We start from the raw sequence: 14,827 nt of genomic DNA on the forward strand, positions 1-14,827 counted from the left end.
GAAGTTATTTCTCACTTTAATTGATCTTGCAATCAGCACTAACTTCTTAATTCTCTTAATAGTTTTGAAGGATCCTTACCCTCAATGGAGGAAATTAGCATGGAGTCCAGATTGTAGTATGCTTGCTTGTGCACAAAGCAATGGTGTTGTAGGCTTCTATGATCTGCTTGGAAGCAACATCTTCAACATATATCCAGTAAGTTTACAGTTATCTTGGGCCCACTCTCTTTAATATTTCAGCTTTTTTATATTATTGAGGCATTACTTATAAATTGGAACATTATTTCTTTTCACTCAAATTAACTATTTTATTTCTCAAAAATGTCCTCATCTTTTTCATAGTAGTTTGCCATGTTAATGTTTTGTGCAATGCTTTCCATACATGATAGATAGGATTGTATGGATAAATGATATTTTTTACTCATTTTTCTTTTTCAGCGAAAGTGCAATGAGCAGATGACATTCTCTGATACAAAACATTCCTTGGTGTGTTTAATATTCTTGGAAGTGCGTGTTAAAAGTCCTAAATGGTAAGTGCTAATGAACTGATTATTGAAGTGCTTCAAGATGATAAAATGGTATTTGCCATATTCCATATCTTTTAGTAATTCTTTGTTTTAGGGTTTGATCTACTAAAACCAGATCAAACCTCTAATGGGAAACTTATACCAATCTGTTAAGTTGCTCTATCATCATGGGTTATCAATTTAAAGATTGGTTTGTAGCATCCCTCCAAGCTATCCGACTTCCTGCCTATCTCTTCAATCTTTCAAAGTGCTGATGACTTCCTTTACCTGGTTCTTATAATTTATCCTTAGCCTTTGTCTATAATGTAATCCTTTGCTTATTGTCTTTGGTAATTATCATATTTCTAATCAGGTAGTTTCCATCATTATCTGTTCTTCCATGATCTTCTTTCTTCTCCCAATCTTCAGAGTACTTCTTTACTTGGCACTCTCTCTGTATGCACGTCATTTTTATTATTTTTCTGTGGAAGAATAATAATAAAAAGTTTCCATTGGTTCTAATCTTTTTACAGCTCCTCTCTTCCTTGCTCTCCAGCCATTAAAGATGAAACTCAATATGTTTTATCCAACACAATGCTTCCTATTGCCTAGACTAGTAAAAGTTGCGATCTATTATGCTTTTATTCTTATAGAAAGTCTGCTCTGCTTGTGCTAATCTGTTTACCATCTGTGTCATGCTTCCTCCATTGGTAGTGAACTTTTTGCCTTATTTAGTAATTGTGTCTTGGCATATTGTCTTTCAAAATTGTCTTCTGCATAATTTATTGTTTTGACCAACATTTCTGCCTTTCATGTAAAATTTATCATTACCTGTTTTCTGAACCTCTCAAAAATTCAATGAGAGGAATTTCATTTTGACTCAAAAGAATTATAGTGAAAAACTTCATTGGTCAGATGAAATTATGATGACTTAATTTAATATCTGTTGGACTAAGTGTACGCTCTCATCCAATCCTTGTTTTTCACCAGGATTTGTTGATTCATGCTTCATTTTGGCCTGAAAGAGTGAACTTTGAGGGTGATAATCACAATTACAATGCTTTCACATGCTTTAATTAGCATCAGCGGATTAATTTAGTTGGCCATGTGCCTTGTTTCCATAGCCCATTGCTTTACAGAAGGGAAGTGAGACTCTCAATGGAGCTGCATCAGACCAAAGTGCCTCCCTCCAATGGAGATGGCTTTATGAGAATGTATGAATAGGATAAGGGTAAATGGGAAAGCAAATTGCATAGTGTCTTTTGATGACACTAGTTATAAATGTGTCCAGATTCTCAGTAACTTGTCTTACACATTCACAGCCATGAAGTTGCTGCGGTGCCATTGCAGCTTCGCAATTTGCTGGTCTGAAAGGAGTACCCTCAGAGTATTGATTTTTCTGATGAAATATTTGTAGCATAATTTTTTATTACATCTTAAGTGAATGCTAAATTTCAAAATAAAAATCTGCCGTATAAGTGGCTTTCTGCATAAAGGTGCTTCACAGAAGAATTATACTTCTGAAATGGATGTAAATAGTGATTTTAAAAAAGAACAATTTGGTGAAAATTGAGATGTATCTATACATCATGTTGCAGGTTTTTATTTATATAAATGATTTATTATAAAATGGTATTTATCTGGTCATCTAAAGCAACGCTTACAAATTTGAAAGCAATATGTCTTTCTAACAGTTGCAACAGGCATGATTTGGTTCAAAATAGAGGCATTTAGTTAGTTCTACAGATTGCAAATTCCTCACAAAGACCACTTTCCTTTGATGGGTACAAGCTGCAGAAAACTCGAAATTTCTGGAGCTTGTAGCTCTACCCAATTTTTTCAGTTGGTCAACTCAGTTGAGCAACTCACTAACTGTGAAAAGGAAAGTTTGTCCTCCGAGTTGGGTCAATTTTGCTTGATATGGATGGCATTTTGCAGTGCTCTAAAAGGAGATCCTCATGCATAATAAGTTTCCTTGTGTTAAAATAGTCTTCCTCGCCATGCACATGAAATATCTATATCTAGAACTCTTTTGAGTTTAAAAATGTCTCTGCTTGGTAACTCTTTTGCTTAATCCATATTATTTAATTACTTCCGAGGCCATCAAAACTGTTTTGATCCCTGACAAGCCCCATCCTCAAGTGTCATTCAGTGTCATATATGATAAATGTGGGCTTCTTTGAAAACATTTATAATCTTGTATATAGATATCTGAAAATCATTTAAATTAATCAAAATGTTAAGAAAATTTTATTAAGCATACTAGCTATATGATTGGGTTACCCTTGATTGGGTTATGATTGGATTACCTTAGTTTTAAGTCATTTTTGACTAATGTCTTGAACGTAATGCCAAAGAAGCTTTCACTTTTACACAGTGGTCTGGACCAATTTTTGCCACCTAACACTCATAAATAATATTTGCAAATTCTTAGGAGCCACAAATAACTTCAGATTTTTTTAAACAAATTATAATGCAGCTGTTAACTAAATTGTATCAACAATTTCACATAATTTGTATTGATTAGGCACAGACTTCTTGTTAGTAGCTTCCTATTTGTTAGAGAAATAAGGATTATTTGGTCTAGGAAAACCTGAACTGTCAGAGAACTTTGAAATTAATTTTGTATGAGCCTGATTTTCTTTGGGCATCAATTAAGTCTTTGATTAATAATCTTGCATCATGATATTTGCTATCATTATATTTTGTCTATGGTCATTTTTATGTGAAAAATGTGTAAGAAATTAAACTCTTCTCTTGTAGGTCATATGAGTTAATAACCGTAGATATAACTGGAAACCTAAAAAGTTATTTGGTCAGCCCAATGGATGGATACCAGGAAAATCATAGTTTTTCCTTTGCAAGATCATATATTGGTGGTGTTACTGATGTTGTTTATCACCCTACACACAACTTGCTTTATGTTGTTGGATCTAGAAATATCTTGGATGTCACCCAGCAGCAGGTTTGTCTTCCTTCATTTTTACTGTTCGCTAACATGAAGTTTTACAGACCAATGTGCATTGAGTTAGCCACCAGCATATGGATCAAGCTAAGTATTAGAAATTTGTTATGCAAATAAAGGTTAATGGTATTCTTTCGTCTATGTTATCAATGCACACAAAGGATTTTGCTAAGAGATAATATTGATAAAACTCAAAATTTGTCAACTTTATCAACTATGGTTATCATCAAATTCTTGCATTTGCTGATTCTAATACTTCCTAGTTTTTTAAATACCAGCTGTGCAACTGACAGAGATATAATGTATCACAATGAAATCCTATGGGAAGATCTAACGTTTCTTTTTTATTCAGGACCAAGGAAGCAAAATGGGTATATCTGCTTGGCGTTTATTAAATGATTACCCTTTTTATAAGCTCTCTAAATCTACAATGGATGAAGATGATGATAACTCACACCATATCATCCAGAGTAAAGTTTGGTCATGGATCCCCCACATGTTTAGGAAAAAACAGGTAAAGTAAGGAAAAAGTATTTTTTAATAAATAAATGATAGAAGCCTTTAGGTAGGATGTTTCATTTTTGCCTGTGTGTTATCATTCAATTACACTTGCCCCCCTTTGTTGCCTCATAGCTTCATAGCTCATAGCAAAGGGTAGCACTGTATGGATATGAAACCTGGTCTTTGAGACAAGGGGATCTGTGTTGGTCGGAGGTTTTTGAGTTGTTGATGTGAATGTGTAAATAATGTAGGAAAGAAGTTGGACAGAGAGGAAGGGATATGCAGATATTTTAAACAGGGTGGGCAAAGAGAGGAATTTGTTAGGAGAAATGTGAAAAAAAGCAGAGGGTAAAGGAAATATTGAAAGTTAATGGTATATTGAAAGCCATGATAGAAGAGAGAATGTTGAGGAAACGACAGGGGAAGGAAGAGAATAGACTTTTTTTTAAATATGAAGTTAGGTAGTAGTTATCTTGAGGGAAATAATGTAGGACAAACCTGAGGAAGTGTCCATGATGCATATATGATAATTTTTGGGTGCCATCTATGACCTAGCTTGTTAGTATGTTCATATTTTATCATGGTTTTCTCACGATGGTGGCATAAAAATCATTTATAAGAGTGCCTCGGCTAACCCTTGGAACTCAAATAATAATCTCCACTTCTCATCATATAAACAGGCTTCAAATATTACATCACATAAATAATCATGGTGGTTGGCATCATGCAAAACTCATAGAATAATTGAAACTAGATGCATTTCTCCTTTCTCCCCAATTTTTTCCCTGAAATTTGAAGCTACAAGCAATTTCCTTGGCAGTGAACAGCAATACAATTGAAGAAACAGATTGTGACCAATATGGGTGGGCCTTATATTTGATATGTAAATGCAAATTAAAGCTCTAAGTAACAGTATAAAAATTGAAAAAGTTTTTTCTATCAGAAACCAACTAAAATAAATCACATCTATAAATGTCATTTTGATATTTATGGATTACATGACCATATTCAGAGATTCCATTTCAACACTGCCATTTATTGCCCATGGTAAGGTTAGTTCCAACATACCTTGTTGTATGTTCATGTATGCATGTTGCATGTTCTTTGAAGGAGATATCCATTATTTTAAGTGCAGATATCTCCTGTTGGGTGATTAACCAAAAATATGGGGCCTCTTTTTTCATTTTCTTACATCCTATGGAGTTATAATAATCATTTATTTAATGGAAAAAATATCCATTAAAGAAAAGTATGGTAAAGATACAACATCTGTCACAAAATAATTTTTTTGGAGTTGGCTGGCACTTCTGATAACCTTAGTTTAGATCTATATGTGCTGTGCAGTACTATAATACATTCATTGGTTGGCAACAGTTGGTATTTATTAATAGTATTGTCATTATTTTCACTTGCTTTCCCGAAGGACTCTGATGTAAGTAGTAGTCTATTTAGTACTCCTAGTAAGTATTTTAGTAAAATGATGAAGATGAATGAGAGTATAATGTCTTCTCTTAAAATTTACATTTTTTCAGAGTGATATATTTAAGATCAAGGTTTCTCCTCAAGGACAGTATATGGTTTGTTTGCATACTTCTGGTAGTATATCCATTTGGCAGCTTCCTTCAATAAGGTAATGTATCAGTTATATATATAGGATCATGGAAATCTAAATTTGATCTAAATGGGTTGAATTATTTAAAATCTTAAAATTTTAAATGCAGGCTTCACAGATTCTGGAAATTAAATAGCCAACCAAATTATGATGTCAAGAACAATGATTTCCCTGATCAAAGAAGAGCCAATACTTTTTCAGTTAGTGAAAGCATACTTTTTCATCCTGTGGATGTCAACTGGTGGTCTGAACAGGTGATACAGATGTTTACATATTTTAAATTACAAATGTGACTTGAATGAAATTCTTAATCGTTAAGTGTGAACTTATGATAACTTTATCATTTCCCCATTTTTTTCTTTTTCCAGGCAATAATTATTGCCAGATATTCAGGCTCAATCAGTGTTTGTTCCATCAATGATCTTCAGAATTTATTAGGAGATTTACCAGAGTTCTTTGATGGTCAGCCAAGGGTTTCCTCAATGTGTGATAAAGGTTTCCTGGGCATGGAATGTGTGTGCATGGTCTCTTCCATTAAGAAAAGGCTGCTAGAGGATGAACACAACTGGGAAGAACTATCTTTTAGTGCAGTAAGTTCATTGTGTTGAAGGTTAGGGTCATTTGGATGCAAGTTAACTCATTAATGCTATCCTGAATCATTTTGAAGTGGCACTTTGTTGTTGGACTAAATTAGAAGCTTTGGATCTTTGTTTTAAGTGTATAATTAAGATATTAAGTAGAAGATAACTGTTATTAAAGCTGCAGATATGTGGATAATTTAATATCCAAACATCCAGTGTGTAATGCCATTGGATATTCAAACTCAGGATATTTGGATGGCAAATACTTGAACATTTGAATATTCATCAGATAGTAATAATGAGTTATCAGAATAGTAATAATTTAAATTTTTTCGTTTTAACCTGAGAAGATGGTTAAACATACTACAAAGGGGTTTAAATAAATCTGAAACTACTATGAAAAATTCAATCCTGGAGATAAACCCCATTGAAGTTTATTTATTACCTATGAATATAAATTAAATTTAATCTGTAGTTCCACTTCTTTTGGGAGAAAATGAGAAATAAAGGATCTAGTTTTAAGTTTTGAAATAAAAGACCTTTCACTGGGGGCCAAATCTAGTGCATGTGAAGGATGTTGGAAAAACGTATTGCTTGCTACTTCACAGGTCTGAATATAATAATTTTAAAAGAATCAGGTGACTTTTTTAGTGTATGTTAATGCCATAAATTGTCATTGGAATAGTTATTTTATAATTTATTCTTTTTAATATTACCTTTGTCTTTAGGAAAGTAGTGAAGATGAAGATGGATCTTTAATAAAAAAAGGAACTAGTTTGATTAAAACTGGAATATATTGGGTGACAGACAGTGAGCAATTTCAGCCCAAAAGAAAGAAACCAAAATTAGTTCGTAGGATTTACCGGTTACTTGGATTGAAAAGTACAACACCTGAAGAGCTGTATGCCAGAAAAGTGAGATAGCATTACTTTACTGTATTTTCGCTTAAAATATAAAGTGCTTGTATGTCACATTGAAATAATAAGAATTATAATTTATTTCTTTCAAATCTCAATCCTAAAAAAGGAAATTTGTGTTTACATGTATTTCAGTTGACAGTTTTCAACTTTTTGGAAATAATCTTTTTTGATTTCATAAGTGAACTTCTCTTGTAAATTATTATACACATCCGTTTGTATAAAAATAGGGTTAATGTTTTAATGATATATCAATAATTATAGATTGATAATGAAGAATATGGAGAAGCTTTGGCATTGGCCCAGGCATATCATTTGGATTGTGATCTTGTGTACCAGAGGCAATGGAGGAATAGCAATATAACTTTGGCTACTATTCATGATTATTTGGTAAGTTATTAATTTTTTTGGTAAGGATTCCTATAAAATAAATGCAGAAACATTGTAGGAAATGGGGGATGGAGATTGTGTGGTGGATATCATCCTGGCTTCCCACCCAGAGGACCCGGGTTCAAATCCTGGTGGTGTTGAATATTTTTCAGTGGTATATCGATCCCTTCCAGTGGTGCTTTGTGGAGGGTACTTTGAGTGAGTACGCCATCCATCAGATTGGACGTGAAGCTGCGGACGCTTAGGCACCTTTCACAAAGAGTGGGCTAATGCCGACGCCAGGTTTCTCTCCACCCTTCATCCTTTCCTGTCCATCCTTAATGGCACAAATGACCTCATCTGTCGATCGCCTTCCCTAAATACTACTGCTGCTACTTGTAGGAAATGGAATTGTGTGTTCTAACCCATCAATTATTGATGGCATGGTGCTACTTTTCCAGCTAAGATTACTTGGCTAAGCAGGTCCTTGTTGTAATATTTTATGTTGCCTAATTTATGATCTTTACTACATCCAGATTCATTTTAATCTCAAGAAGTTACATTTTGGCTAAGTTAATTGGTTAGTGATAAATTTTCAATGTGGAAATATATGGAATATCGTTTTTCTTGCCAAAATTACTGAGTTGTATGCTTAACTCCAAGGGCTATTTCAAAAAGGGATGGTTATGCAAGAACCCTGGGTATGAGATAAATGCCAGTAAATCACCAGTTTTTGTATGGTGGCCCTTTGAGGATTAATTTTTGCTTTCCCATATTATAATTTTTTTATTTTTGCAACAAGGGAGCATAATATAATTGTAAAACCCTCTGAAAGAAGGAGCAAGAGTTGTAGTGCTGGTAGTTAACATCACCAAAAGTACATAGTCCACTCTACAAACTATGTTAACTACAAGTACATGTATTTCTTTGTTTTTCCTGTTTACATCTCAGCCAGCTGGACAAAGCACTGGATATCATTGAAAATCTCATTTTGTGTTTGTAGGACATATTTTGCCGCATGGCATTACTTCTTTTATTGTATTCTCTCTTAACCATGTCCAGTTAAGGTTATTTGAGCTTCACTGTGGGAGACCATAAGAATAGATGGTTAGAATCTGAGGATAAAAATGATATTTTCTTTTGCTTGATGTGTATCAAAATTTAACTAATTAAAACTATAAAAGTTGCATTAGTAACTTTTAATCTTACTGATTAACAATACTACTTATGTTAAAAAGTAGTAATAATTTATTAAATATTTAAAAAGTAATTTATAAAATATGATCACATTGATAGAGTATTGTTAAAACTCAACTCACTGTTGCTAAAGAAGTTGTAGGTTTTTGGGATGAAAGCAGTAGTCCTTGCTTGTAAAAGTCATTTAAAAAATCTTATTTTATTAATATTTATCAGAAGATAGTTTTAAACCATATACTTTTTTGCCTCGTTTAATTACATACACTGCAAAAGGTTATCTACCCATCAACAGAATGCTTTAACTTTATATTCAGAAATGTCAAAATAAATGCTTAATAGTATGAGTCTAGGTCCAAATTTCCCATTCATGATGAGACATTCAAAAACAGTGGAAGTTTTACATCTAATATTCCCCAGTGTAATGTGGGAAGAAAAACATACATATCTCTTCACAAAAGTGAAAATTTTACATTGATCAGAAAACATTAGTTTGAAAAGCTGATGATTGCCATCATATGTTGTATAATGTTTATTTCTAAATATGTCAGTGCTGTCAACATGAGACCATCTTTAATTTGTGTGGAAAGAATAATTACAGGAAAATTGGCGTAGAAATTGCTGCTATTAAAATTTATTAATGTATAAATCTATATCTATAAATGCTTGGGTGAAAGTTTCTCAATATCTACGACTGTATAACTTGAGGGCAAAACCAAATTAACTTCAAATGTTGTGCACAAATTGGGATGGGGATGGATTCAGGCAGTCTAAAATTTCATATTCTATGTTACATAATAGAGGAGGTAAATGGGGAAAGTTCAGTGATTTACCATGACCTGTCAAAATTATGGAACGGGGATCAAACTGTCCTAAATCCTGTGGTGCAATGAAAGTGCATCCCTTCATGTGATATGTGCCACTGTGGCAGTAGGCTACAAATATTGTGTATATCTTGTAGAAATATTCTCCATATGTTTATAAGCTGCTTAAGTTTTCTAATTCATGCAAATTTATTGAATTAAAATTGGTCAGGAATTGATATTATAGGGAATATAACAACATTAGAATCTCATCAATTTTTTCCAATACTCTTCACAATGACTATCATGTATGAATCTCCATTTTCTTTATTTTTCAGAGTAAGGTCACAAAGCGACTATGGGTTTTGAAAGAGTGTGTTAGTCGTGTTCCTGATACTTTTGATGCAGCTGAAAAATTACTTAAATTTGGCCTCCGGGAAACAGGATTAGATGTTGTTGAATTTTTAATTGAAGGTTTGTATTATCATGATTTGCCAATGGCTGGTTGGAGAGCAATTTCTTGATTTTTATTTTGGCACTTATTGGTCTGCATTAGTGACTGTAACTGTGGTATGACTTTGGATGATTTCACTGTGGGCATGTTACTAATGGAATCAGTTAAACTCTAACCTTGGTTAAATATAATTTCACCCTAAATGTAACCTTCAACCCATGAGAAATATAACAGCAACAGATTTATTTTTTTCTCAATAGTATCTCCATTTTGGCAGGAAATGGGAGAAACATATTCTGTGCCAAGCATATGTAACCGTTCATCCCTATATGCTTTTGCTTACCTTATTAAACTCATTGGTGAAATGAAATACATTACAGGCTATGAGGAGTTAGATTTGAACCCAACTAATTCACCTAAAAAGACAGACATGCAGAAAACTCAGGTGAAATTAATTTCGAATGAAAATGACACTGAAGATCTAACTGATGAAGAAAAATGGGATGCATACCTTCATGAAAAGGTAATTTTTATTTTTGCTAGTTTTATTAGTCAATGGTTTTTATCATTTTGCCAATACTATTCTCAGTTATGTAGTAATTAGACAAAAGTTAAGATTAAATGAAGTGTATGAATGATTAATTCATTAAATATTTTCATAGGTGAAAAAGTATATTACAAAGCAAGAATTAATGGAAGTGGTGCATTACCGACGGATTTTACTGCAGTGTATGGACAGGTTAAAAACATACAAGGTGAAATTATTTTAAAAATATATTTCAAAGGCATACAGATATGTATGTGTTTGTTGATGATCTCCTTAATGATATTTTTGTTTGGATCAGACTAAATTCATAATGAATGCTTATGTTCTGCCAGTTGATGTATTGATTCACAACTTAATAATGGTCCTCTGCACATTCGCAGATTATTCTTGAGGATCCGCGCAACAATGATGACCGCTACAATTCTTCTTTCTATGAAAAATTTCGCTCCTCTTCAGTGATGAACATTACCCTAGAATTTGCCCGGCAAGGTAATAGTGCATCTGTGGAGAGTATGTTCACATATCATGGAGATGCTATCCTGGACTATTGGCTTGTTATTCTGTCAAATTTTCCTGAAACTTCAGATCCATATGAATATAGGTAAGGATGTTTTATTTTACCATGTTATGTTTGTATTCTAAGTATGTATATCATTTTTGACTATCTGGTAAAGTATCTTCCTCTCTATCTCTCTCATACACACTCTAGAAACAAGTTTATCACAAATGCTTAACATTATCTATTTAGGTTCAATATATGCACTGTAAAATGTTCAATGGGTTTATGTGCATATAGAGGAGGTAAATCAATCCAATCTGCCATGTTTATACTACAGCTCAGTTCTAAATTACAATTGATTGCAATTACAATGAGTTGTGTAATTATATTTGTATTTCTTATCTATATTTCTCAAATATTGCTAGAAAAAAGTTTTACTTCAATTCTGAATTGTAGAATAAAATTTTGGCTCTCTTACTGTTCTTGAGATTTGATATGACCAACTATTGATTTCTATTTCATATATGCCATTGCCTTGGAGTTGAGGTATTGCTTTGCATGTGATTTAACTTCCTAATATTTGAAAAGAACACAATGTTGAACTGTTGTTAATGAGCAATAGATACACTTGCATAAACTTTTTAAATGGAAACCTGCTCATCTGTACTACTGGGTATGGTAGGATAACACCTGGATATGTTAAATCGCTATTCAGGTGCCAATAGTGCTGGGTGAATTAGAGCCATGAATAAAGAAGGCACTGTAGATGTTATTCAAAACTTTATTTTTCAAGGAAAAAATAATAGTAATCGTTATTGTGTTTTAAAATTTGCATCATCCAAATTTTGATCTTCAGCTTCAATATGCTGTGAAGTCACCCTTAAGTTCTTCATTCCTTGCCTCTTGGGGTATTGCTGTGATTTCATCTTTCTGCTTGCATCTGTCTTCCCGATTGCATCGTTTGGTTTGCATTTTTCCCATTCCCTGAGTTAATAAGCATCCGTTATCAGATACACCAAAAGAAAGAAGTCACAAGTAGTGAGGTTGGGGGAAAATTCTGAATATAGAATGTCACCTTGCAGTGAGATTAAGCACTCTAGAAACATTTCCTTCAGGCATTTTTTGGGCACTCATCTTATGAATAATGGATCCTGTTAGAACCACTGAGTGAAAATTACAAAGTTACCGAGTTTTTGCTTTAAATTTTCATAGCATCTGTACCTAAAAGATTGGAATCAACTCTAACGATTTTCTTGCTCAAGAAAGGACTAGTATCACTCCAAAATTTACCACAGCCCACCAAAAATTCATATATATCCTTCTTAGAAATCACTGATAGAGAGGTTAAGGTTTTTTATGCTCACTAGTGGAAAGTAGTTTTTTGCTTGTTAATGAAGAATGATTAATAAAAGTGAGCTGTATCACCAGAGAGAAAAAGCAGTATTTTGAAGGTAACATTTTGAAGGGAAGCACTGATTTTCCCAGTTGCATTCACTGAGTTATTGGGTAATCATAATTTTGAGTTGATGGAATTTAAGACCTGCGTGAATGAAATTCCCCTTACACTCCAAGCAAACATTTCCAAAGTAGCAGCCTGCTTATAAACTGGACATTATGAAAATTACGTTATGGCATCTCTCACTGTATGGACATGCTGTGGTGTCCTAATGTTGCATGATGTTCCTGACGGTTTATTTAATAAAGCTAAACCTGTTGCTCTAAAGTTTTCAACCCATAACAATATGGTTTTCACAGGAAGCTTGGCGAGTTATTCAATCCTGAAGTGTGCAATCACCAAATTCAAACATTGGAAATTGCTTAGCCATGTATATTTGATTTAAGAGTAAGAGTTGTGGGTGCGTACAATTCAAAACTAATTGCAAGTCAATCAATTTTTTTTCATTTACTTAGCCGTTGAATCAGTTGTAATGTAGAACACAACTTGGGTATTTATCAATAATATTTGTGAGAAAGTTTACTGTTTTGGTTAATTCTAGTCAACTTTGCCAGAAATCTATTTGAATAATTGAAGTAATCTAATAAATATAGAGAAATGTATTAAATCTCATGGAAAAAGTAAAACAGCAGGTGATGAATTTGTGTTGAGGAAGTAGAGTGTTTGTTTAATTTTATAACTGTGCATGTAAGTTCAAAGAGATTGAAAAATTGAAATATCCACTCCAAACATGGTTCAGTGGTAGTGTAAATTTGGTCATGGTCAATGTAGATATTTATTTGATCATCATCATCTTTTAAAGGGGGAGCCCTGTCATTGCAGCCATTGGTCTCTTTCCATTGCTGTTATTTTCAGTTCTTTGTATGTTGTTACTCTCATAGTACTTTTTATGTCATCTAAAAATTTCTTTCTTGGCCTTCCTCTTCCTTTTCACCTATTCATTTCCCCTCCATTATATTTTCCAGGAAGTTGTTATGTCTCAGAGTATGTCCAATAAATTTAATGTTTTTCTCCATCTGTTTTATTATAGTAGTTTCTTCTTTAATTTATCTCAATGCTTCTACGTTACATTTCTTATCGGTCCATCTTGTTCTTGTTATCCTTCTCCAAATCCATATTTCCATTGCTTCCAACCAAGCCTTTTCCCTCTTTCACAATGTCTAAGTTTCACATCCATGTAATAATGTACTCCGAGTAAACGTTTTTGCAGAGGATTTTCTTAATTTGATGTTCCAGGTAATTCATGCTTTAGATTTACATTGTAAAATTAGGCAAATTTGAGCAGAAGAAGAATTGGGCTTTGAAAACGGAAAACCAATTACATTATTTTCATTTCAGCTCTCTACTGCCTGAATGCACTCCTGAAGGCAAAGTTTTTTCTTGGGACCAAAAACTCATTCGAGATCAAGATTGGTGTGAGTGTGATGATCTAATGTAAGTGTTTGCCTAAATGATGGAGTGATTTTAAACTAAATGATTTTACTCTGTTATCAAACTCATGTGTCAATAATGTCTCAATATGTCAATTTTATATAAGTTTGACTATTTTACTGCAATTTTTTTTACTTAGTGAAGGGAATAGTCAGGTCATGAGAGATAAAAAGAGCTCCTTTTTGGAAGAAGATAAAGACCTGCTCAAATTTGTGTCAAATCCCCTCACATCTGATGGTCTAACTGCTTGGTACAGTGAAAGAGCTTGTCAGATTGAGACAAGATGTAAAATGGTTGACTATGCAATAACATTGGTGAAGTTAGGAAGAGAAAGGAATGTTAAGGTATGCCTTTTGTAAGTCTTCTGCTAAATAGTCAAACAGGTGAACTCTAAAGTTTGCAGATTTGCATTTTGTAGAATACTGACTTTGGATTCCATAAAAATAGGAACTTTCATTTGCTGAAAATTATAAAATATGATCCCTGATCATTTCAAATCTGTAGCTGTAGTAGTTAGATCTGTGCATTAATTTCCTCCCTATAAAGTAGCATCATTCATTAGGGAAGAAATTAAAACATAATTATTATGAATATTAAAAAAAATATGCATCTCCTATCTATAATTTTTACTGTCTATAAAACCACTAATTAGTATAAAATGTGATCCAAATCAGAAGAAAAAATATTTGCACTTGTTTGGCTTCTGGAATCTCTTGAAGTTGTACTGTAACACATGGGCATTCACCTTTTTACTGATGGTCCACATTACATTAAAATGCTTGGGTGAGTATACTTTGTCTTGCTTATTATGAATAAATATATATTAAGACATTCAAATACACATGCTCATCTCCTCTGTTTCTGATTATATGAAGGAATATGCAGCAGAAGGCAACAATGAAATCCGGTTGGCTTGCTGCCTTTGTCAGGCATATTTTGCTTATTTGACTATTTATTAATATCTCAAAAACAAAGACCCAATGGGTTGTCTA

At 33.1% G+C, this 14,827-nt stretch overlaps 1 protein-coding gene across 1 annotated transcript in view; it reads left to right on the forward strand.

Moving 5' to 3' along the window:
• The window catches only part of LOC139692819 (NBAS subunit of NRZ tethering complex-like), a 51,528-nt gene that overhangs the window by 1,939 nt on the left and 34,762 nt on the right, over positions 1-14,827 (forward strand). Inside the window, exons 4-18 of the mRNA XM_071591101.1 lie at positions 63-196; positions 439-530; positions 3,270-3,471; positions 3,824-3,985; positions 5,505-5,602; positions 5,694-5,838; positions 5,953-6,174; positions 6,894-7,079; positions 7,347-7,472; positions 9,787-9,922; positions 10,283-10,425; positions 10,565-10,657; positions 10,830-11,050; positions 13,743-13,838; positions 13,975-14,179. Of these exons, the coding sequence (XP_071447202.1) occupies positions 63-196; positions 439-530; positions 3,270-3,471; positions 3,824-3,985; positions 5,505-5,602; positions 5,694-5,838; positions 5,953-6,174; positions 6,894-7,079; positions 7,347-7,472; positions 9,787-9,922; positions 10,283-10,425; positions 10,565-10,657; positions 10,830-11,050; positions 13,743-13,838; positions 13,975-14,179 (2,261 nt within the window). The remainder of the gene's footprint in view (positions 1-62; positions 197-438; positions 531-3,269; positions 3,472-3,823; positions 3,986-5,504; positions 5,603-5,693; positions 5,839-5,952; positions 6,175-6,893; positions 7,080-7,346; positions 7,473-9,786; positions 9,923-10,282; positions 10,426-10,564; positions 10,658-10,829; positions 11,051-13,742; positions 13,839-13,974; positions 14,180-14,827) is intronic.

Source organism: Hetaerina americana, unplaced genomic scaffold, assembly GCF_022747635.1.
Source record: "Hetaerina americana unplaced genomic scaffold, ioHetAmer1.1.p SCAF_42, whole genome shotgun sequence".
NCBI lineage: Eukaryota > Metazoa > Arthropoda > Insecta > Odonata > Calopterygidae > Hetaerina > Hetaerina americana.